At 39.3% G+C, this 25,183-nt stretch overlaps 1 protein-coding gene across 1 annotated transcript in view; it reads right to left on the reverse strand.

Moving 5' to 3' along the window:
• RAMP1 (receptor activity modifying protein 1) overlaps window positions 1–23,447 on the reverse strand; it is a 113,257-nt gene extending 89,810 nt beyond the window's left edge. The window contains exon 1 of the mRNA XM_070933165.1: window positions 23,197–23,447. Coding sequence (XP_070789266.1) covers window positions 23,197–23,236 — 40 coding nt within the window. The 5' untranslated portion in view covers window positions 23,237–23,447. The remainder of the gene's footprint in view (window positions 1–23,196) is intronic.
• Window positions 23,448–25,183: the final 1,736 nt, after the last annotated feature.

The raw sequence follows: 25,183 nt of genomic DNA on the forward strand, positions 1-25,183 counted from the left end.
TAATGGATGGAAACTGACCAAGGAGAGATTCAACTTAGAAATAAGGAGAATTTTCTGACAGTGAGAACAATCAACCAGTGGAACAGCTTGCCTTCAGAAGTTGTGGGAGCTTCATCACTGGAGGCTTTCAAGAAGAGTTTGGACTGCCATCTCTCAGAAATGGTGTACGGTTTTCTGCTTGGGCGGGGGGGTTGGACTTGAATCTTGAAATCTTGTGTATATTTGGGTTTGTTTGTTTTTTTACAGGTGGACCCTTTTGTTTTCTAAGGAGGGTAGCATGTCAGATCCCTAAAAGTGATACTGCCATTCAAGTGGAGGAAGGGGGGACTTGGATTCGATTTACTAGCATGGCCTGTGTCATCAGATATTTTACAACCTATATCCTGGTGCCAAGGAAGCCTGAGATTCCCTTTACCTGCAGGAATTTTTATGATAGCCATGTGGGTTGTCTCACTTTAAAGGGTAGTGGTGGGAATGCATGTTTGTTTGGGTTCTCAAAGGAAATAGTAAAGAAAACATCTTCACACTTGTGTATTGGCTGAAATCTGCATTCTGACTTAAAGGGAGGGGTCTCTACCACTTTAATCCTACTGCTTTGCCTAAGGGCATTCAGATTGTGCTTTAGCTGGATGGTTTTCACTTCTGCTTAATAAAAGAATCCTTTTGAATAACTACGTTTCAAGAGTTCGTACTTTCTTTACAACAAATTTTTTTTATTGTTTTTTAAAATTCAAACAAATCAAACAAATCACTTACCTATTTAAACATTTGTGCAACCCCCCCTTCCCTTCCCCCTCCCCCGACTTCCCAGAAGAAAAACAGGGTATAGATTTTACCAAACATACGCTAAAATATGCTAAGTTAATGCAAGACATTAAAACTCCCTAGACCCCTTAACTCCCCTTCTACAGATTATTCATCAACCTCCCTTTAAACACAAAATAACATATAATCCTTTAGCCCTAAGAATTTTTTAAAAACCAATAACAAACACTAGTAGATAATACATACTTAATCATTTGGCTATTCCTCCTGCTTTTGTGCTCAATATTCAAATATTTTTAACAATAACTAAACCTTAATTAATCATTAATTGAACTCTCAATTCATTTAGTTAATCATTGTAGTTAATCATTAATACATCAATAGTTAGACCAGAAAAAATTAATCTTCTTCCTTTCTTTCTGTATTTTTTCCAATCTTTCTTCCTCTCTCCTTCTTTTATTTTGAGGAGGTTTTGAATTTTAAGTGGGGGTTGATGTATCTTTAAGACTTGTCCCTTTCTCGGAACCATTTCCTCTGATTTAGAGCCCCCATATCAACTCTTCTTGCTTGTATAGACAGTCAGTTCATAGAACAAAGAATTAACTCGATCAGTTTGCAAAAAAAAATCCAGTTACTGCATTTCAATTAATTGTGCGAAAGCCTCTGCCAAATCATCTTTATCTGAAACCTCGTAGAGCTGATCAGTTCCTTCTTCTTTCTGCTCCAAATTATATTTTTGAAAAGTTCTGTCAGTTAATTCCAAAAGGACAGGAAGAGGGTTTGAAGATTCTTGAGGATCAGCCAGTTCCAGCTTTTCTGTCTTGATCAAAATGTCTCCTACATTGTCATTATGCTTTCCTTCAAAAACATCCTCAGTTGCTTTTTTATCCTCCACCAATTCTGTAAATTTTTGTTCCATGATTGCTGTAAAGTTATTAATAATTTCAATTTGGTTATTCATGGCTTCCTTTATAAATTCTGCAAGGTCTCTAAAAAAAAACCTCCTGGCTCTGTGTTTCAGTTCTCTGTGTCATTTCTAACGCCATTAAAGAGCCTCCACTTTCAGAAACTCCTTCCTTGGAAGCCATATTATTTTAAAAGAATTTTTCTTTTCACAGCCATAAAGTCTCTCAAGCAGCTTTCTCAGATTTATTTGTAGTTTATCAAGCAAGATAGTTTTTTCTAGATCCAGCTCTCAAATCCAACAGTTTAAATCCAGTCTCTAAGCACAAGTCTATTAACAAGCACTTTCATTTCCTGCTTTCACTTTCACACCCACAACGAAGACACCATTTCCAGCTCCAGCTCAGCAAAATCAAATAGAAACAATGTATCCCAGGAGTTAAGCATATACTTGCAAAAGCTTGTTCTCCTGCTTCCGTTCTGTCTGCTTTTTGAAATCAATTAATCTTCTTCTTGAAAGCAGAGTTGGTCGCCGGGGTCTGGCTCCGTTTAAACGGAGTCGCCACGGATCCAGAGCTTCAGTGGGCTGAACGGGGAGCTCTCACCCTCCAAGCCCCTGGAATTAATCCAGGGGCTCCCGGGGAGCTCTACCCTCGCCCACTGGCTCTCCTCTCCTTCTTCTCCCGCAGGAGAGGTTTTTAAGCCATCTGACAGCTGATTAGCGCTGTCAGAACGGCTCCAACGGAATCGCGGGGCTGGCGGTCCAAGAAGACCGTCCGTGACGCCGGCGGTACCAACCGGAAGCTCTAGAGTTCGTACTTTCTTAAGTTGGAAGGAGAGGCGAACCTTACAGAAAGCTCAATCTGCAAAACGGTCAACCCAGAGAAGCAATCTTTGCTCTACTGAGGGGACCTTGCAAACCATGTCTGAACAAAGCAGAGAGCTGGGAGAAACCGATTGCTGGGGAGAGACAGCAACCGCCAACCAGTTGGATGCCTGTCTCGTGCAACCCATCGGAGAGGATGAGGTAACCCTGGGGAATCTGGAAAACCCCCGCTGGTCGATTGGCATTGGGAAGAAAGATGGCTGAGATGAGAGAACCAGAGGAGTCACCCTCAACCGTGGCAACCGAAAACCGGGGTGGAAACTGGAACTAGAAGCTCTTACTGACCAGGGGGGACTGACCGAAGCACCCCTGAGGGAGGACTATCTGAAGAGGCATATAACCCAATTGGTGATGGAGACTTCGGAAAATCTTAACATCCGAAGGGAGCCAGGACAACAACCAAAGAGCACTGAAAGGGCAGCAGTCGTGGATGATGCCAGGAGAGGCACCCCCCTCCTGGAGCCCGCCTATCAAGCAGATGGTGCAGCAGCAGTGGGAGAAGACCCAGCAAACCCTCCCCCCCAGGCAGCATTGCCAACACCGGTGCCCATTGCCAACCAACCCCGGGCTCCTCAACTGAAAAGAGAAACTCCCCCCCTTGGGGTGAAGTTTGATGGGAATCCACAACAATTAGGATTCTTTGTGGCACATGTGCTCACCTACATGCAAGAGTATGGGCGTGATTTCCAAACCCAAGGCTCCCGAGTGCAAGTTGTGACCCTAGCCTTAGAGGGTGCCGCAGCCAAATAGATGGTGACCCTACATAACGCCAACGCACCAGAACTGCAGAATTTTGACCATTTCATGATGGCCCTGCGACATCAGTTTGAGGACCCACTGGCAGATCGCAAAGCACGCGACCGCATTAAGGTGGTGAGGCAGGGACGACGGCCAGTACAGAGTATACTGAAGAATTCCGGGACCTCGCGTGTCGTGTGCACTGGCCGGAAGATATTTTGGTGAGCTGTTTCAAGGATGGACTGAGTGATGACCTATACAATGCCTGTGTGGCCTGAGGGGCACCGAATGACCTACATGAATGGTATGTCACCGCCAAAGAAGCTGAGATCAATATGGCCAGAAACCAGTATCGAGCGGGGCGAGCATGGAAGAAATCCTCACCCCAATGGAAGCAGGAGCCCCACAAACCACAAACCGCATTCTCCCTGAGATCTTCAGCCTGTTTCAAGTGTGGAAAAGAAGGGCACCGAGCTGCAGAGTGTCGTTCGCAAACACCCACCCGGAACCACCCACCGGGGGAGGGTCCTGAAAAACCGGGTCGGCGTGGGAAGGAGACTGCTCTGAGGAGCAGGGAGACCGTAGAAGTCCCATCCCCTCCCCTCTTTGGGGAAGAAACCCTGGCATCTGAACAGGAGGAATCACACTCGTTCTGAAGCGATCCAGATGATGAGCCACTGGTAAGCAAACCAATTAAACTGCTTACCCTCCCCTTAAGACTATTTATCCCAAACCAGGACAGGGAGATAAGTATCCCCACCCTAGTGGATTCAGGGTGCACCCGTTGTTTGATCAGCCCAACCTTAGTAGGGAAGTTAGGGATTAACGTAAGAAAGCTGAAAACCCCTATTGCTTTCTGCCAACTAGATGGGTCAATAGCAGGAGGGGAGCCAGCTTCTTTTGCTATAGAGCCTCTACATATAGGCATCGGAAGCCACGAGGAAAGGCTTACATTTATAGTGGCACCTGGCATGGAATGGCAGTTGGTTCTGGGCCTTGCGTGGCTAAAAAGATGGAACCCACGAATCAATTGGAAACAAGGCATCATAAAATTTCAGAGGAAGGTGACTTTTGCTGAGTATCCACATAAAGGACTTGAGGGGGCAGAGAATTGAGAAACAGCCATGCCTGGTCACGCCACACCAACTGAGGGCATACCCATAGAATACAAGGATTTAGCTGAGGTTTTTAGTGAAAAAGCCTCAGATGAGCTCCCCCCCCACCGCGCCACTGACTGTGCAATAGAAATCTTACCCGGCGCGAAACTCCCTAAACCCAAGATGTACAGCATGTCACCGAGGGAGTTGGAAGAGCTGAGAACATTCATTGAGAAAAACCTAGCAAGGGGTTTCATTGAGCCAGCCTGACCAAAAATTGCAGCTCCAGTGTTGTTTAGAGAGAAAAAAAGATGGCTCAAAACGCCTATGTGTTGACTTTTGAAACCTGAATACTATCAGTGTGCAGAACATGTATCCTCTCCCCCTTATGAAAGATATGTTAGCACACCTCGCTAAAGGGAAAAATTTTTCAAAGCTGGACTTAAGGGAGGCTTACTACCATGTCAGAATTAAGGAAGGGGATGAGTGGAAAACGGCATTTAACACCCCCCTTGGCTGCTACCAATTCAAGGTGCTCCCCTTTGGGTTGCAAGGAGCTCCTCCAGTGTTTATGCAGTTAATAAATGAAGTACTGCATCAGCATTTATATAAGGGGGTTCTGGTCTATTTGGACGACATTTTAATCTATACCGAGACCAAAGCAGAACATGTAAAACTAGTCAGAGCAGTTTTAAACAAACTCCGCGCTGCCAAACTTTATGCCAAACTTTCCAAATGTGAATTCCATCAAGAGAAGATTGACTATTTGGGATACCACATTTCACACTGGGGGGTTGAGATGGATCCTCTAAAAGTGCAGGCTGTACTTGATTGGGGCCCTCCACGCACACGTAAACAGTTACAGAGCTTCCTGGGGCTTGCCAACTTTTACCGCCAGTTTATCCCTGCGTTCGCTCAGATTGCCCTCCCCATCACCAAGCTCTTAAAAACGAAGGGGGAGGACAACCCTAAACCAAAGCAACCATTGAACTGGACTATGGAGTACCAGGCAGCATTTGAAAAACTTAAACTGCTGTTCTCAGCAGAACCAATTCTACAACACCCGGACACGGAGAAACCATTTGTCATACAAGCAGATGCCAGCGATGTGGCAATAGGAGCGGTCCTGCTTCAGAAGAATGAGCATGACCAACTACAACCCTGTGCTTACACATCCAAAAAGCTGAATGAGACTGAGCAAAAGTGGGTTATTTGGGAGAAAGAGGCGTATGCAGTTCGTTGGGCATTGTTAACCTGGCGGCACTTCCTAGAAGGCAGTAAGACCCCTTTTGAAGTCTGGACTGATCATAAAAATCTAGAAGCCCTAAAGACCCCAAGGAAACTCTCCCCAAAACAAGTACAATGGGCTCAGTACTTTAAACGGTTTGATTTTACTCTAAAATACCTCCCGGGGGGGGGACTTTCTGGCGATGCGCTATCCAGAAAACCGCAATACATTAGTGCAAAGTCAGACGTAATCAAACCTATAGTACAAACAATCAACTAGCTGCTAAAGTAGTCACCAGATCCCAGGAAAAACAAGAAACAGTGACGGACAATGACATCACCCAAAATTTTAAACAAGCATTGGCCACTGATGAATGGTTTTTGAACAACAAATCCAGCTGTCTGATGAAAGAAGACTTGGCTTGGGTGGGTGGGTGGGGGGAAGTTGTATGTCCCTGCAAGCCAAAGACTATGCTTAATGGTACGGTGCCATGACTCCAAATTAGCTGGACATTTTGGGTTTGTGAAAACTTTACACCTGATTAAAAGACAATTTTGGTGGCCATCACTAAAAAAGGACATAGAAAGCTATGTAGCTAGCTGCCCCATTTGTGCAGCAGCAAAAAGACGCCGGGGAAATCCCCAGGTCTATTGCAGAAGGTAGCTGAACCTTCAGCACCTTGGAGAGAGATCGCTATGGATTTCATCGTGGAATTGCCAAACAGTGAGGGAAATACTGTTATTTGGGTTGTGACAGACCTATTTTCAAAACAGGCACATTTTATACCCTGCCAAAAGATCCCAACTGCTAAAAGTTTAGCTAAATTATTCCTAATACACATTTATCGACTTCATGGTGCTCCACAAAGGATCATCTCCAACAGAGGGGCTCAATTCACCTCCAACTTTTGGAGGGCGTTTTTGGGCTTACTTGGTACTGGCCAGGGGTTGAGCACATCTTTTCATCCTTGTACTAATGGTAATTCTGAAATTTTGAACTCGGTACTAGAACAATATTTAAGATGTTTCATTAATTTTCAACAGGATAACTGGATGGAACTTTTGCCTTTTGCTGAAGTTGCGTTTAATAATGCTGTACATTCAAGCACTGGTTTTACCCCTTTTAGAATAGCAACAGGCCAGGATTTCAGCCCCATGCCTGAACTACCCACAGAAGAACCCACCATCCCCTCACTTAAGGAGTGGATGGATAATTTGCAAAACACGTGGCCAGTGGTTAGATTAGCCTTACAGGAAGCTAGAGAAGCTTTTAAGATTCAAGCTGACAAGAAAAGGATGGAACCCAAACCTTTTCATATTGGAGACTGAGTATATTTATCTACAAAATTCTTGAAATCATTACAACCATCAAAGAAACTAGGGCCAAAGTTCATTGGACCTTTCCCCATCACTAGAATCATCAATCCAGTAGCAGTTGAATTACTTCTTCCAAAGACACTCAGGCAGATCCACCCAGTATTCCATATCAGTTTACTCAAACAAGAAGTAATCTCATCCCTCAGACTACCTGCATCTACACCACCTGTTCCCATCATGATTGAAGGTGAACAACACTTTGAAATCAAGGAAATCCTTGATTCTAGGATCCACAGAGGGAAAGTCCAATAGTTAGTTGCTTGGAAACATTTACCATTAGCACACAATGAATGGGTCGCTAAACACCACGTTAGGGCTCCAATCTTACTGAGAAAATTTCACTCCCAATACCCTAACAAACCTTGTTGATCTACTATCATGAAATCTTGTGTATATTTGGGTTTGTTTGTTTTTTTACAGGTGGACCCTTTTGTTTTCTAAGGAGGGTAGCATGTCAGATCCCTAAAAGTGATACTGCCATTCAAGTGGAGGAAGGGGGGACTTGGATTCGATTTACTAGCATGGCCTGTGTCATCAGATATTTTACAACCTATATCCTGGCGCCAAGGAAACCTGAGATTCCCTTTACCTGCAGGAATTTTTATGATAGCCATGTGGGTTGTCTCACTTTAAAGGGTAGTGGTGGGAATGCATGTTTGTTCGGGTTCTCAAAGGAAATAGTAAAGAAAACATCTTCACACTTGTATATTGGCTGAAATCTGCATTCTGATTTAAAGGGAGGGGTCTCTACCACTTTAATCCTACTGCTTTGCCTAAGGGCATTCAGATTGTGCTTTAGCTGGATGGTTTTCACTTCTGCTTAATAAAAGAATCCTTTTGAACAACTACGTTTCAAGAGTTCGTACTTTCTTAAGTTGGAAGGAGAGGTGATCCTTACACTTAGGAGCTCTTAAAAGTATGTAAATACAACCTCAGATGAACAACAACACGTTACACCCCATCATCATTTATTTTAGAGAAAGAAAGCCAAAATGGAGAAGACATATGTCAAGGTTCCTAACTAATGAGCCCAAGCAAATCAGAACTCCGAGATTCAGATCTCTCTCAAAGAACTTCTTTATTGGGCACATCATATCAGCATGATTAAATGTAAAACCAACTCTGAATATTTTCCGTGATTTCATTATAGTTATAATAGTAAATAGTCTCCTCTCCAAGTGTCACAGGTCACATTGTCCAATTAGGTTCATTGGTGGGCTCTCTAGGCACTACTCTCCATTCTCATCTGACACTTGTTGATATGACTTTGGTTCTCACAAGATAGAGGGGTGTTGTGGAAGTGCATTCCAACCTCCTTCCCCCCTCCCATACTGTGTGGCAACTGAGAACCAACAAAATGGCTTTTGCCAGGTTCGGTTTGAAGTTGACAATCAGATCTCCCCTAGTGAGTTAGAAGTACCTGGAAAACATCAAGTACAGACAGATTAAGTCCCTATTAGCTGTTAGAGTCTGTAGCTAGCCAGCGAGCACACAAGTAAATAATTCAGCAGGATTCATTTATAGAAGAAGCTTCTTTATATACAATAATATAAAACATGATACATGTATATAATACCCATGCAGCTCTTGCAACATGGTAGTAAGTACAAGGACAAGAAGTAGAAGTAGAAGTAAAAGCAAGGACAAGAACTAGAAGCAAGCTTATATACACAGAACAGTTAAGCTAAGCCATGCCCAGGCTCCAAGCTGTCTTGACATGGCTCTCAGTCACCAAACAGTTCCCATTGGCTGACTTGTTGTTATGGCTATTCCAGTTTATAAATTCTTATATATTGACATTTGCCACCCCTCCCATCACCAGGTTATTCCTTTTTTTTTAATCATGGAACTTCTTGATTAACTTATTTGCTTTTATGTCCTTACTCTTTACTCATGTAGCTTCTGACAGAGGGTAAGCCTTCCACTGCACTGGGTATTGTAGCTTTGTACTTTGTAATGATTTTCCCTTTCCACTATGATAGGACCTGGGGCTACCTGAGCTACTAGACTCAACTCCGATCCTATTACCGGCTTCAATAAGCAACTGTGAAAAACCAGATGCACTTTCCCTAGCAAACATGGGAGTTTCAGCACTACTTTGACCGGGTGGATGATTTTTACGATGGGGAAAGTCATATAAATTTAGGTCCCAGTTTTTTGCAAGGTAACTTCAGTTTCAGGTATTTGGGGGAGAGGTAGACTTTCTCTTCTATGTAAAACAGTCTCTGGGGGGCTCGTTTTTTGTCTGCTTGCTCTTTTTGTGTTTCTGCGGCCTTAGTTTATGCTCATTTCACATTTCCCAACACACACTGCAGTGAATCTACCCATTCTGTCAGACTCACTGATGAAGTGGGTTCCTGTGGGTATTCAGGCATGGGAACAAATTCTACCCCTGTAGCTACCTTAAATAGAGTGAGCCCTGTGCTGCTGTGCACAGCATTGCTGTACGTCTCCTCAGCAAATGGCAGTAGGTTGTGCCAGTTAATTTGCTGGTAATTGACATAGCACCTCAAGTACTGCTCTACCATTGCATTTGCATGTTCCTCTGCCCTATTTGTACTTGGATGCAAAACTGAATTAAACCCTGGGAAGACTCATTAGCTTAATAAATTCCCTCCAGAACTTGGCCGTAAATTGAATTCCTTGATCTGATATGATTCTCTTTGGGATTCCATGCAATCGGTAAATATGTTTCATTGTGTGGCAACTGAGAACCAACAAAATGGCTTCTGCCAGGTTCAGTTTGAAGTTGACACCATGTATGAAAAGCTAAGTATACCCTTAATACTTCCATAGGTATGAAGAAGCTAAGTAGCAGCTAGGTTCTGCTAGTAAGGTGCCCTTGATCAATTGATCCTCAGCAAATGTGACTACTTTTAGAAAAACTAACGTTTTAGGAATTTAATTGTCTCCAGCACTGAGGTGTGTGTTAACACAATGTCAAAGAGGAAAGATATCAGCGATAATCTTAGAGAAGCAATTGTTGCTGCCCATCAATCTGGGAAGGCTTATAAGGCCATTTCCAAACAATTTGAAGTCCATCATTCTACAGTGAGGAAGATTATTCACAAGTAGAAAACATTCAAGACAGTTGCCAGTCATCCCAGGAGTGGACGTCCTAGCAAATTCACCCCAACGTCAGACTGTGCAATGCTCAGAGAAATTGCAAAAAATCCAGGAGTTACATTTCAGACTCTACAGGCCTCAGTTAAATGTTAAAGGTCATGACAGTGCAATTAGAAAAAAACTAAACAATATTGCCTTATGCTTATCAGAGGTGAAAATAAGACATTTTATAAAAGAGACTCTGGGAAGCTAGAATAAAAGACAAAAACCACAGAGCAGACTTAAAGAACTTGGAAAATACGTTGGACTATCAGAGAATTGAGTAAATGCTGGAACTGGCTCATTTAAATAATTGAGTTTGTTTTGAAAGAAATGGATTTTGAGTGAAATAAATACCTGCTGGAAAAAAGGCAGCATGGAAATTTGAGAGAAGAGCCCCATTTACTAATGATTTGAAACGTGGACTCTTTCTGAATTAGATTGTGGCTTTATTGTTTATTTCACCTTTATTGCTATTATGGCTGGAGTTGAACAAACAGCTGTGGAAATAAGAGGACTTTTTTTAAAAAAAATTATTAAACAGTTTTAAAAAGTTTTTAACAATTTTCCTCTTTGCAACATCGTTATACATCCGCTATGTTTCTGTTTTTGTACATATGGGTCCATTGTCCTTTATACATATTAAATTTACTGATTTATAAACATACATTTTATGTCGTATATATTTATAAGATTTATTACTATTTTCTGACTCCTAAATCTTCTTTGATATTTTCTTAACTTTTACATCTATCCTCTAACCATTAGTACCATACATTCCATACCAAATAGTATTCCGTTTCTTCTTTATCTTTTATTTCTTTTGTCAGTCTATCCATTCCAGCACTTTTCTTATCACACTTTCCCCTGATGGTATAGTATTATTTTTCCAGTTTTGTGCATACACAATTCTGGCTGTGGTTATTACATGTAATATTAAGTATTGTGTTTTTTTATCATAATTTCCTGTAAGTATGCCTAATAGGAATAATTCCGGTTTCAGTTCTATTTGCTGTTTAATTATCTCCTCGAGCCACTTTCTTATTCTAATCCAATATTTTTTTGCTATGGCATACTTCCACCACATATGGTAATATGTTCCCTGAGTTTGTCTGCATTTCCAGCAATCTGGTGCTGTGTTCAGGGACATTTTGGTCAATCTCGCTGGTGGAAGGTGCCATCTGTAAAACATTTTATACAGGTTTTCCTTATAAGCTGTTGACATGGTCAATTTGTAATTTTTTTCCCCAGGATTTCTCCCATTTCTCTAATTCTATTCTTGAATTCTTGAATTTCTCTAATTCAAAATTTTTGGCCAGGTTATCATAGTTTCTTTGACTACCTCCTCCTCCATTCTATATTGCAATAAGTAATTGTATATTTTCATGATCAATTTTTCTTCTGTGCCTTGTAAAATCTTATCCAATTCTTTTTTTTTTTTTATTGCAAAAGTTTTACAATTACATTTTCACCCCTTTTTTCATCCCCCCACCTCCCTCCCCAAACTTCCCATCCTCCCTAGCCCTCCCTAACCCTCCCCCCCCCAGACTTCCCTATTACATACTCATAACACTAATATATAAACCGGAACCCATCCCTCCCCCTATATAATTTTTCCTCTTTGTCTCTTTACATTAAAATATTTCTAATACATTATTTTCAAATAAAAGCTATTTGATACTTTCTAGTTTGGTATTTGTTCTGAACATATTCTATCCACCTTTTCCATTCCCATTCATAAGTCTCTTGTGAACAATCTTTTAAATACGCCGAAATCTTCGCCATCTCTGCAAAACTAGCCATCTTCAAAGTCCATTCCTCGATAGTAGGCAAAGCTTCATTCTTCCAATATTTACCTATCAACAATCTTGCTGCTGTTATCATATACAATATTAGTTTTATTTCACCCCGTGTAAAACCCTTAACTATACCCAATAAAAACAATTGTGGAGAAAATTGAATTTTTTTCTTCAAAACATTCTGCATGACCCACCAAATTTTTATCCAAAAAGCCTTAACTTTCCTACAGGTCCACCAAACATGATAATACGTAGCATCCAAACATTCACATCTCCAACATTTTGGCTGAACATTAGGGTACATACATGACAACTTTTTGGGATCTAAATGCCATCTATAAAACATTTTATAAAAATTTTCCCTCAGGTTCTGCGACTGTGTAAATTTAACATTCTGAACCCAAATTTTTTCCCATGTTTCCAACATCACTGGTTCTTCAAAATTTTGTGCCCACTTAATCATACAATCTTTAACTAATTCAGTTTCTGAATCCCTTTCTAGCAAAACATTATAAAACCTTTTAATATGCATTGGACCTTTCTCTCTTATATGTCTAACCAATTCTTCCTCATGCAACATAATACCAGTTTTTTGGTCCTCTTTCCATCTCAATTGTAGTTGATTATATTGTAACCAAGTTAAGTTAATTCCTTCATCCAACAGTGTCTGTAATGTCTTCAGCTGCCATCTGCCCGCATCTGTAAAAAGAACCTCTTTATATAAAAACCCCCCGAGTGACATTATATTTGTATTCCACATAGTATGACCAAGATCCAGCCATAACGGTATTTTATAATTCCATTTGAGTCGGTGCTTCTTCCAAACTCTCATCAAAGAATCTCTAAGTATATGACTTTTAAATACTTTATCTGCTTTGTCGTCATAAAATAAATAAGCATGCCATCCAAATTCAAGATCAAAACTTTCTGCATTCAGTATTCCAGTCTTTTTACTTCCAAACCAATCACTTGTTAAAGTTAAAGCTGCTGCATCATAATATAACTGTAGGTTTGGAAGTTTAAGGCCTCCTCTTTCTGGAACATCTTGCATAATTTTCAGTTTCACTCTCGGCTTCTTCTCGTTCCAGACAAACTTATTCACACCAGACTGCCAAACTTTCAGTTGTTTATCATTTTTAAGTACCGGAATCATTTGAAACAAAAACAGAAATCTTGGCAAAATGTTCATCTTAACTGCTGCTATTCTTCCAAGTAAAGACAGTTGCAGCTTTTTCCAAGTCTCCATATCTTTCTGGACCTCTCGCCACAACACCTCATAATTATTTTGAAACAATTTCATATTTGATTCTGCAACCTGAACTCCAAGATATTTTACCTTAGGTACAATTTCAAAACCTGCCCTCCTTTCAAGCTCATGTTTACGATCTTGTGTCATATTTTTTACTATCATTTTAGTCTTTTTTGAATTCAGTCTAAAGCCTGAAACTCTACCATAATCTTGTATAATGTCGTTCATCAAGATTATTGATTCCATTGGTTGTGATAGGGTAACAACCAGATCATCTGCAAATGCCTTTATTCTGTAATCCTCTTGCCTTATCATTATGCCTTTCAAAATTTTAGAGTCCCGTATTGTATTTAGCAAGACTTCCAATGTTAAAATAAATAAAAGTGGGGACAACGGACATCCCTGTCTTGTTCCTTTTTCAATTTTAAACTCTGTCGTCAAACTTCCATTAATAATAATCTGTGCCTTTTGCTCTTGATAAATTGCTGAGATCGCCTGTATAAATTGGTCCCCAAAGTCCATCTTTTTTAAAGTCTTTAGTAGAAAATTCCAATCCACTCTATCAAAGGCCTTCTCTGCATCCAAAAAAGCCAGCACTGCAGGAATCTGTTTATTCTTATCAAGATATTCCAATAAATCTATTACTTGCCTTACATTGTCCTTCATATATCTGCCTTCAATAAATCCCGCTTGGTCCTCATGAATCACCTTTTGGATTACTGGCATCAACCTGTTGGCTAATACCTTCGCATAAATTTTATAGTCTGTGTTCAAAAGAGATATTGGTCTATAATTCTCTGGTTTTTTAGGACCAACTTGTTCTTTTGGTATCAAAGATATATAAGCAGTTGTCCAAGATGGGGGTATTTTACCCCCTTGTTGAATATTACAAAATAAGTCTCGAAGTTGTCCCACCATTTCAGCTTGTAAAGTTTTGTAATACACTGCAGTCAAACCATCCGTGCCAGGAGCTTTGGCTGTTTTTAACTGTTTAATTGCTACTGTTATCTCCTCCTCTGTTATAGGATAATTCATTCTTTCCTTTTGTTGATCAGTAATTTTTATAACTCTCTTATCATTTAAATATTTTTCTATAAGTCCATTCTGCACCTCTTCTTTAGCATATAGTTTAGTATAATAGTCCACAAAAGCTTCTTTAATTAATTTTTGTTGAAAAATTTCTTTCCCTCCAATATCAATACTATCGATAGTCCGTATACTTTGTTTTTTCCTCAATGTGTAAGCCAACCATCTGCCCGGTTTGTTAGCGTTGCAAAATGTATTATGCTTCGCATATTGTAGACTTGTTGCAACTTGTTCCGCCATAAGCATTTGAAATTGGTCTTTCAAAAGTTTTATAGCACTTCGAATTCTTTCATCTGTTGGGTTTTTAATAAGTAACTGTTCTTTATTCTTTATCTCCATTTCCAACTCAAGTCTTTTCTTTTGTCGGAACAGTCTATGTTTAGAATTCATATAGATAAGTACCCCTCTCATATAAGCTTTACTTGCGTCCCAAACAATTTCAATTGGAGTACCTTTATTCAAATTTATTTCAAAAAATTCTTTCAGATGCTTTTTAAGTTCTATTATATTTTTTTCATATCTAAACAAGTTCTCATTTAATCTCCAAGAGCGTCTCTCAACCTTGTCCATCTCAATTTCTATCCATACAGGGCTATGGTCAGTCAAAGTTCTTGGAAAAATCTTTGTTCTTTTTGTCTTGACAAGTAGATCATTTGACAACAGGATAAAATCAATCCTAGAAAAGGATCTATGTCTATCAGAGAAAAAAGTGTAATCCAATTCATTTAAATTATGTATTCTCCAAACATCTTTTAGTTCCATATCTTCTTTCATATCAAAAAAAGTCTGTGGTAGTCTAATTCTAGACTTTGCCAAGCTCTTTTTGTCTAGTTTAGAATCAATTACTCCATTCCAATCTCCCATAATTAAAATAGATCTATAGTCCCATTGCAATATTTTAGTATGTAACATCTTATAAAAATAGTCCTGTTGTTGGTTGGGAGCATAAATTCCAATCAGAAGAATTTGGCCATTTGCTGTAAGCAATTCAATTGCTACAAACCTACCATCTTGATCTACTTCTATAACTTTCGCTGTTAATTTTTTATTTACATAAATAACCACACCATTCTTTTTCTGCGAAGTTGAAGATATAAAATGTGCTCCTAGTTTTGAATTTATCAAATATTTTTGATCTTGAGTTGTGATATGCGTTTCTTGTAAACATATTATATCATTATGAAATTGTTTCAAATATGTAAATAATTTCTTCCTTTTCTGTGCTGAATTCAACCCATTGACATTCCAAGATAAACACTTAAAGGTCATCAGCCTCTTTCTGGAGCGCAGAGCAAAATATTTGAAGTTCATCCGAGAGCTTCGATCTCGCTCCTCCCATAACGCCACTCTCTTGTACGGTAGTCTTAACTGCCTTCTTGTCTTGTCTTTCCTGTTGTTGTTGTTGCTTTTGTTTAAGTAGCTTGGATTGAGCTCTAGTTATACGTTGATCTTTAACTTCAGCCAACTGAATCAAATCCAAAATTGGAGAAGAGTCCAGCAAGGGCTCACTCAGAAAACCTCCTTCTGCACCTTGCACTGTTTCTAATTCCTGCTTAGACTGTTCTTTCAGTTGCCTCTCTTCACTCTCCTTAATCTCCAAAACCGTAGATGTACGTGGAGATGGTGTTCTTTCCTTAAGAATAGTACTATAAAAGTGTTGTGCCTTCTCCACGGTATTCAGCCGATATCCTTCTCCCTTATATCTAAAAATTATCCCAGCTGGTGCGTCCCACCGGAAGGGTATCTGTAAATTTTTCAATTCCTTAACAAGAAAACCAAATTCTTTTCTGGCTTTCAGCATTTTAGGAGGTAATTCTTTAAAAATTTCAAGTCGTGAACCCCCCACTTGTACAGAAGTATGAAAAGATTTTTGCAGGATATCATTTCTAATTTCTCTATCAGTAAAATATATGACCACATCTCTGGGCAGTTGTCTTTGTCTGGCCACCCAAGAGTTCACTCTGTAAATTTTATCTATTTTATGAAATACCAAATCAGGATTAGCTTGTAAAATCTTAGCCAAGGCTTCAGAGCAAACTTGTCTCAGATCCTGTCTCTCCTCCTCTCGAATTCCCCGAAGCCGTATGGCAAATTCCATCGCCCGGAATTGTATCATAACAATCTCATCTTCAATTCTCTGCATTTTATTGTCAACTTCATCAATTTTATAATCATTGTCTTTCATCTTAACATTAACTTCTGATTTAAATTCTTCAACTTTAAAATCAACTTTCCCAATAAATCCTACCAGGCCAGACGCCACTTCTGATATTTTTTTGGTCACCTTTTTTTGATTCTGATTCACCATGTCTTTGACTTCATTAATTTCCTGCATAAATTCCTGATGTGATTTTTGAAGTTTATCATCTATCTCCTGTTGAGATTTTTGAAATTTATCATCCAAAGTTTTAGAAATAAATTCTTTTAAATCTCCCACATCAAATTCTTTTTTCTGAGTTTGTAGCTGTTGAGCAGGGGGAAGTTGCGTTTCATGTTTGTGTGTGGGGGATCCCCCCCCTGATGCCTTCCCTTCCTGCTTCTTTGAAGCCATCCTGGCTCGTGATCTGGTTTTTCTAAAGAGGGAAGTTCCTTTTCCTTTCCCTCCTGCACAAAGACTTCTAAAAAAGTCCCCCAGATTTAGTCAAATAAGGGTTAAAATAAAGCAAGGTCCAGTATTAAAAGGGGAGAAATTGTTGTTTCTCTTATAACAAACAAGGCAACTTTGTAGCAACTTGGAAACTTTATAACAAAACAAGATAACTTCACCAATCCACATTCGCTGGCTCGTTAACTCTGAGGCTAGGCGCCATGTTTTTTCAAAGCACTTTCACTCACTCGCATTTCTCAAATTGAAAGTCAATAAAGTGCTGATACTTGCGTTTCCAAATTTCAGGATTCAGGTAGTTTCGCTGTTTATTGAATCCGGTTCTTTCACTTTAAGTTTCCTGCAGCCGGCTTGTTCTGCAAAAGCAGAATCGTCCCACGTCGCTCGGAGTTTCAGCAGGCTGGAAGGGAGCCACGCCTGTTCTCTCCCCAGAAACTTCCCTGGGGGGTTACAGGGGCTCAACCTGTGCCCTGCGATCTCTCTTCTTCAATCCTTTAGGATTTAGAAGTTTTCGAGAGCAATCTTATCCAATTCTTGTGGCTCTTTGTAGAATCCGTATAGTTCTGAGTCTTTCTTGTATCTGATTTGAATCTGCATAAATGGCCACCAATCAATGTCTATACCCTGATATTTTAGTTCTTGTTTTGTTTTTAGTTTCCCCTGGTCATTTAACAGGTCTTTATATTGTATTATTTTGTCTATATCTAATGCATTTGGGTAGATTAACGCTTCCATTGTTGATAACCAATTTGATGTTTTGTTGTAGTGATTCTTTTTGGTTTTTTGCCATATTTGTAATAATGTTTCTGAAAATAACTGTGTGATTTGTTTTTCCCATCCCATATGAATGCATGCGAGCCAATTAGTAAATTGTGTTCTTCTAATGTCAAAATCCTTTTGTTTTTGTCTATCTAATCCTTAATCCATGTAAGCGGTGTTGCCTGGTAATACATCTCCCAATCTGGGAGCCTGAAGTCTCCTTTCTCTCTGCTTCTCCTGTAATAATTTTATTTTTTTTTCAAAAGTTTTTTTATTTATAAATACAGACTAAACAAATACTTTTTGTAATAATTTTAATTTAATCCGTGGTTTCCCCAGCCAAATGTATTTTGTTGTTTATTTATTTAAGTCTTCAAAAAAAAATTTCCCTATATTTATTGGTACTACTTGAAATAGAAACAGTATTCTTGATAGTATATTCATTTTAATGGAAGCTATCCTTCCGATAAGTGACAGTTGTAATTTTTTCCAGTTTTCCAGATCCTTTTTTATTTGTTATATTATTTTGCTACAGTTGTCTTCTTTAAATGATAAACATTTTGCTGATAACCAAATTCCCAGATATTTTACCTTCTTGGTCACTTGCATGCCCATTCTTTCTTCCAATTCTCTTTCCTATTTTTTAATAAGATTTTTTGTTATTATCTTTGTTTTGTTCTTATTAATTTTAAGTCCTACTACTTTGCCGAGTTCTTCTATTTTTTGAACTAATTTGGGTCCTGTTTCTAGTGGTTCTTCTAGAATGAATACCAAATCGTCCTCATTGGTAATTCATTCAGTCTCAATCACCTGATGCCTATTATCTTCTATATCTTTATATTTTCCAACTTTCTTTAAATTTCTTAATGAAACCGTTTGAATTTGTTCTATAGTTCCTCTAATCCCTATATGGCACTCTTGTTCTCCTTGTAGTTTACAGGTTTTTTTCCATTTTTAAAGTTCGTAAAGTTTATAAAGTTGTAGGGTTTTTATAATCACCAGTTTAGTATAGTCACATATCCAATCCATCGCAAAACATATCATATATCACAGTCAATGTCCATTTAAGTATAAATCCGGAGTTTCTTTTTCTTTTTTCCCATCTGTCTGTCTTCTCCTCCCTGCACTGTCACTGGTTATTAGATAAATTCAGCTGCTCCGATCTCTTAGTCGCCACTGTCTTTGGGGCGGAAATCCTGCCTGACTCTTTAGAGTCTCAATTCTACAGCTACACTGTTAGACAATAAATTTTTACTGCACTTTAGAGATATCTTCTCTCATCAATTACGTTGTGTTGCCTTTCTATATTCTCTTCCTGCTCTGCAGCTGTCACAATTCTGAATCAGCCAAGATGGCTGATTTCTTTTCTGTCAGTCTCAAAGGGGTTCTCCTGTCCATTTGGAAGATCGCTCTTCTCTCCGACATCCTCCAAGTTTCCCCTCTGTCCTGTTGATCCCACTGGGATTAACTGTGCCCTTTTTAGGGCCTCCCAACAGAAAAATTTAGGCAATGGGAACAGAGCCCCATTCCCTTGCTCCACTCCACAGTGACGTCACCATCAGAAGTCCTGAGAGGACTTTTTAATGAGATGACTTCGTTGTTCCAAAATATTATGGATTCAATTCAGGGGTGAAATCCAGCAGGTTCTGGAGAACCAGTAGTAGAAATTTTGAGTAGTTCAGAGAACTGGCAAATACCACCTCTGGCCAGTCCCAGAGTAGGGTGGGAGTGGAGATTTTGCAATATCCTTCCCCCAGGAGTGGGGAGGGAATGGAGATTTTGCAGTATCCTTCCCCTGCCATGCCCATCAAGCCACACCCACCAAGCCACGCCCACAGAACCAGTAGTAAAAAAAATTGAATTTCACCACTGATTCAATTGATGGTATAGGTGAGAAAATGGAAAACATTCTGCAAAGAACAACGAACAAAGATCAAACTGCCCATGAACTGGTGAAAGCAACAGAAAGTCTAGATGAAATGGATTACTCAAGCCAGCAAACTGAACAGGAACAGGAAAAAATATGGATCAGAAAAACTAGCAAATGAAGCAACAGCTTGACAAAGAGGAAGATAAATGGCAAGCAAAAGGAGTGAAGAGAACAGATGGATTGGTCACATCAACAAATAAATCAAGGACTAAAGCAAAAAATAAGTCTGACAAACCAGCTGATGAAGGGAGAAAGACCGAAGAAAATAAAACAGACAAATAGACAACTGGAGGGACAGGAAGATACCTTTTTGATAAGGAGATTGGGACACGGGCAGACATCTGGGAGAATTGGCAGTATAAGGTTGTACTGGGAGAAAGTTTTAGATCAAACAAGAAAGATATAGATGAAGCTAGAGACGAAGATGAGGAGTGTGGGTGGCGAATTAAAAAATGGATAAGAATTGAAGCACTAAAGAGGAGAAGAGATGATGGATACGAAGAATTGTCCTTTAAATATTAAAGTAGCCTGATTGTAAGCTGAAAGAGGCAGAAATAAAATTAGATAGGGAAAATATTAGAATATAAATTTTTATAGAATGAATAAAAATAATAGAAAGATTAGAAATTTACACTTTAGGCATTTTTTAATGTATGTTTAAATCAGGGGTGAAATGCTCCCGGTTTGGACCGGATCGCCCGATCCGGTAGCGATGGAGGCGGATGGTTCGGAGAACCGGTAGCAAAAATCCCTGCCTCCCCCATGCCCAGCTGAGCTGCACAATCATCAGAGGCTTTTTTTTTACTTTTAAAAGTATTTTTTCCACAACCTCTTCGGCCGAAAAAATGCTTTTAAAAGTAAAAAAAAAAAAAAGCCTCCGATGATCGCGCAGCTCAGCTGGGATCGTCAAAGACTTTTAAAAGAAAAAAACCCTTTTTTTCTTTTAAATGCCTCTGACGATCCAAGCGGAGTTGTTTGATCGGCAGAGACTTTTTTTCTTTTAAATGCCTCTAACGATCAGGCAACTCAGCTTGGATCGTCAAAGGCATTTAAAAGAAAAAAAGGGGTTTTTTCTTTTAAATGCCTCTGACGATCCAAGCTGAGTTGCTTGATTGGCAGAAGCATTTAAAAGAAAAAAAGTCTCTGTCAATCAGGCAACTCAGCTGGGATCGTCAGAACCTTTTGAAAACATTTTTTTACAACCTCTTCGCTAAAGAGGTTGTAGAAAAAATGGTTTTAAAAGTAAAAAAAAAAAAAATGGCCATGCCCACCCAGTCACATTACCCCCACCAAGCCACGCCCACATAACTGGTAGTAACAAATTTTAGATTTCACCACTGGTTTAAATAATATAAGGATTACTTAAATTTGATAAATGTGATAGAGATTACTAACATTGTTAGTGTGAATTGGATTAATATGAATGATACACAGAAACAACTTTGCCTATACATAATAGAGAAGTGTTTAGATTGAACAAGAAACATATAGATGAAAGTAGAGGTAAAGATGCGGAATTAGGCATTTTTTTGTTTATGTATGTTTAAACAATATAATGAGGATTACTTAAATTTGATGAATGTGATAGAGATTATTAATATTGTTACTGCGAATTGGATTAATATGAATGATACCCAGAACCAACTCTGTCCACACACAATATGGATGTATATTTAAAAAATAATAATTATATATTATATATACATATATATATATATATATATATATACATATACATATACATATATATACATACATATACATATATATATACATACATACATATATATATATATATATATATATATATATATATATATATATATATATATATATATATTTAAAAAGAAAAAAACTAAACAAGTATGGTTTGTTTGGAAGGGTTGCCAGGAAAAAGCCTTTTCTCTGTAAAAAGAACATGGCAGTATGGGTCAGGTTTGCAAAGTTGCAGCTGAACAAATCAAGACTTCTGGAATACTGTCCTTTGGACAGATGAGACCAAACTGGAGATGTTTAGCCATAATGCACAGTGCTACGTTTGGCAAAAACCAAACACAACATATCAACAGAAACATCTCACATCAACGATCAAGCACAATGATGGAGGGGGTGATGATTTGGGCTTGTTTTGCAGCCACAGGACCTGGGCATCTTGTGGTCGTTGAGTCAACCATGAACTCCTCTGTATATCAAAGTATTCTAGAGACAAATGTGAGGCCATCTGTCTGACAGCTAAAGCTTAGACAACATTGGATCATGCATTGCAACAGGACAATGATACTAGCAAATCTGAAACAGAATGGTTGAAAAAAGAATCAAGGAGTTGCAAAGTCAAAATCCAGACATCATCCAGATTGAATGATGTGCTGTGACGGGACCTCAAGAGAAGTGTGTATAAACGCCCACAAACCTCAATGAATTGAATGTTGTAAACAAAAGTGGGCCAAAAGTCTCCACAATGATGTGAGAGTGATGAAGTCATACAGAAAATGATTACTTCATGTTAATGCTGCTAAACTGATTCTATAAGCTATTTAATGATAAAGTATACTTAGTTTTTCACATATGACGTTATCTTTTTTACATGAGTTTTTATTTCTTGAGTTGGGTAATTTTGATTTTCTTAATTAGAAGATTATGATTTTATGAATGCTTGCTTACTTTTCCTGCCAACGTAGGATCCATTTTAGGCTCCAAAATCCATTCTGGGATCTAATGCTAAACTCCAGAAAGGCTCTGGAGCCTGGGGAGAGCAAAAAAAAAACAGGCCCCACCGGAAGTTGCCTAACGGGCTGTTTCCAGCCTCTGGAGGGCTGGAGTGGGTGTGGCCTGCATCCGACCTGTGGGTGGTCAGTTTGACACCCCTGCTCTAGTGTCTCAACATCTTTTTTATAGTGTGGTGACCAAACCTGGATGCAGTATTCTAGTTGTGGTCTTACTAAGGATTTATAGAGTGGTATTAATACCTCACGTGATTTTGTCATTTCTTTCTTTGAAATTCAATCTTATAGCTGGATCATATCTATTTCCATCCTATCCTGATTTAGAATATGACAGATTTTAAGTCTATCAACTTGAAGGCTAAGACAGTGAATGCCCTGCATGGTGTTTACCAAATGGTTAGCAAAGATGACAAGACTTGAAATGCAATACATCTGTAGAATGAAGGTAGAATTGAGTTCTTATTGACCTCAAAGCATCTCATACACTGATTGGCAAAACATAAGTTGATAAAACAGAAGCAGAATACAAACTCAAAAGTAATTTGTGCAAATTGTATTTGTAAATGCAGAAAGCACTGTACAATTCCACTGCAGCTGAAAGTTGATATTGTTAGAAAATTAGGTTTGTCTGTTGATTCAAAGCAAAAGTTATTTTGTGGGAATTTGGTAAATTGTTTTGTATTGCCATTGATCATCATCACCAGTTACCATCATAAGTATCATCATCAAAAGGCAGATTGACAATAATATATGGACAATATATGTATACCTGGGTGTCAACACACACAAAATATGTACACGGAAACACAGACGTACTAAATTTCCCATTCAGATTTTAGCCTATATCATCTCAACGCGTGGATGACCTCGGTCGTGTTTGGCCTGCCCACCTCTCTGTTCTCGCCTCTAAATAGCCATATTCTAAAGTGGCACGAAGCAGCACTCACCAAGGCCAAGCAACAAGCAACGTTTCAGTAGGGGGACCATTCCCAAAGCCACGGCTCCAGTAGAGGAATGAAGACTGTCGACGCCAAGGGACTTTATTTTAAGCAACAGGAATCTTTGACGAACAAATCATTCCAAAGAAAGACGGCGCTGCAGACGTCAAGGGGAGGACCAAATGCAATCAATTCAACCTCGTGAAAAGTCTCCACTAAGATACGAACTGTAGCAAACGAGCCCACGAGCCGTCCCTTCGCTCTTCTTCGAGGAAGGATCGCTAACTGTCACGAAGGGCACGTGGAAAGGGAGGGAGCTCTGATTGGATCGTTTCGGGGAGGGCAGAGGAACAGCGAAGGAATAATGTTTGTTTTCCTTCTTCCTCCAGTGCCGTGCTGTTGCTACGAGGGGGAGCTTGTACCAGACTCCGTCGCGAGCGTAAGCAACATGCGTAACAGGAATATTTAAAATAAACTGAGTTGTGCTGGAGGAACCGTAGTTTTTTTGTCCTGTGGGTTCTACTTCTGAGACTGCCTGAAGATGGATTAACCAAGGCTCACGACTTCCGTGTTTTATTATTCATTCAAAAGATCAAAGTTGAAAGAGGGGAGTGCGGAGAGTCGCCAAGAGTCGAAAGCAAAAGACAATAAACTCTAATGTTATCCAGCCGCCAGTGTTGTATGACCGGGAATAGTATGACGGGCCGTTTCTCGGCGAGGAACGGGAAAGCCACCTTGACAGTTTTGTGTCTTTATCTCTGATACAGTACTCCCCCGCCCCCCGCGATGGAGAAAAGAGCAGTTTCTTATTTTTCTGAAGGCAAATAGGGTTTTTAAACTATTCTTGGTTTAATAAAACCCTTTAATAAAACACGCAACATTGTGCAGTTAAAAAAATATATTCTACCCATTCAGACAAAATTGTATACCTTTGAAAATACGCTATCCAAGATTTCTAAGTGTCCTGATTAATGCTAGAAGCATATCTACTTGAGCATCTCTAAATAAATGGCTTTCCAGCCTCTGGGATGTAATCGATCAGGTCCTAGTGATTTGAACTAGTCTAGAATGGATAGGTGTTCTCTTACTATTTTCTTGCCTATTTTAATTTGAATTCCTAGTCTGTTTTACAGCTATGTTTTTGTTAGGTTGGGCTTTTTTTCTTTTCTTTTTTTGTATGAAGACAGATGCAAGGAAAGAATTAAGCAGCTCTGCCTTCTCTCTGCTGCCCATCACTTCCTTGCCATCTTCTCCATTACCGGACCTGGGTTCACCTGAAATTTGTTATTCCCATTGAAATGCTCAGAACAGGGGTGAAAGGTAAAATTTGTTACTACCGGTTCTGTGGGCGTGGCTTGGTGGGGGGGGTTAATGTGACTGGGTGGTCGTGGCCAACTTTTTTTTTTATTTTAACTTTTCAAAGCATTTTTTCTGCAAATGCAAAAAAATGCTTTGAAAAACCTCTGCCGATCAGGAACACAGCTGGGATCATCAGAGCCTTTTCAAAGCATTTTTTTTACCACCTCTTTGGCTGAAGAGGTTGCAGAAAACAACGCTTTAAAAGTCTCTCTGATGATCCCAGCTGGGTTGCCTGATGGTCAGAGTCTTTTCAAAGCATTTTTTAAACCACCTCTTCCCCGGAAGAGTTTGCAGAAAAAAATGCTTTGAAAAGCCTCTGAGATGCCAGCTGAGCTGCGCGATCATCAGAGGCTTTTTTTTTACTTTTAAAAGCATTTTTTCTTTTTTTTTATTTAAAAAGTTTTAACAATCATTACAACAATTTCCCCCCCTCCCATCCCCCCCCCCTCCGACACCCCCCCCACCCCCCCACCCCGGACTTCCCAGAGCAAAAACAGGGTATAGCATAACAAACATAAGCTAAAATAAGCTAACTTTCTGTGGTCTCCAAACTCCCCCTTGCTCTTTAACTCCCCTTTCAACTAACTAAACATATTCAAAAAGGAAATATAGATTTCATTCATAAGCTATTTGAAAC

Source organism: Pituophis catenifer, unplaced genomic scaffold, assembly GCF_029215685.1.
Source record: "Pituophis catenifer annectens isolate HBS135680 unplaced genomic scaffold, rPitCat1.0.hap2 SCAF_1, whole genome shotgun sequence".
NCBI classification, from domain to species: Eukaryota; Metazoa; Chordata; class Lepidosauria; order Squamata; family Colubridae; genus Pituophis; species Pituophis catenifer.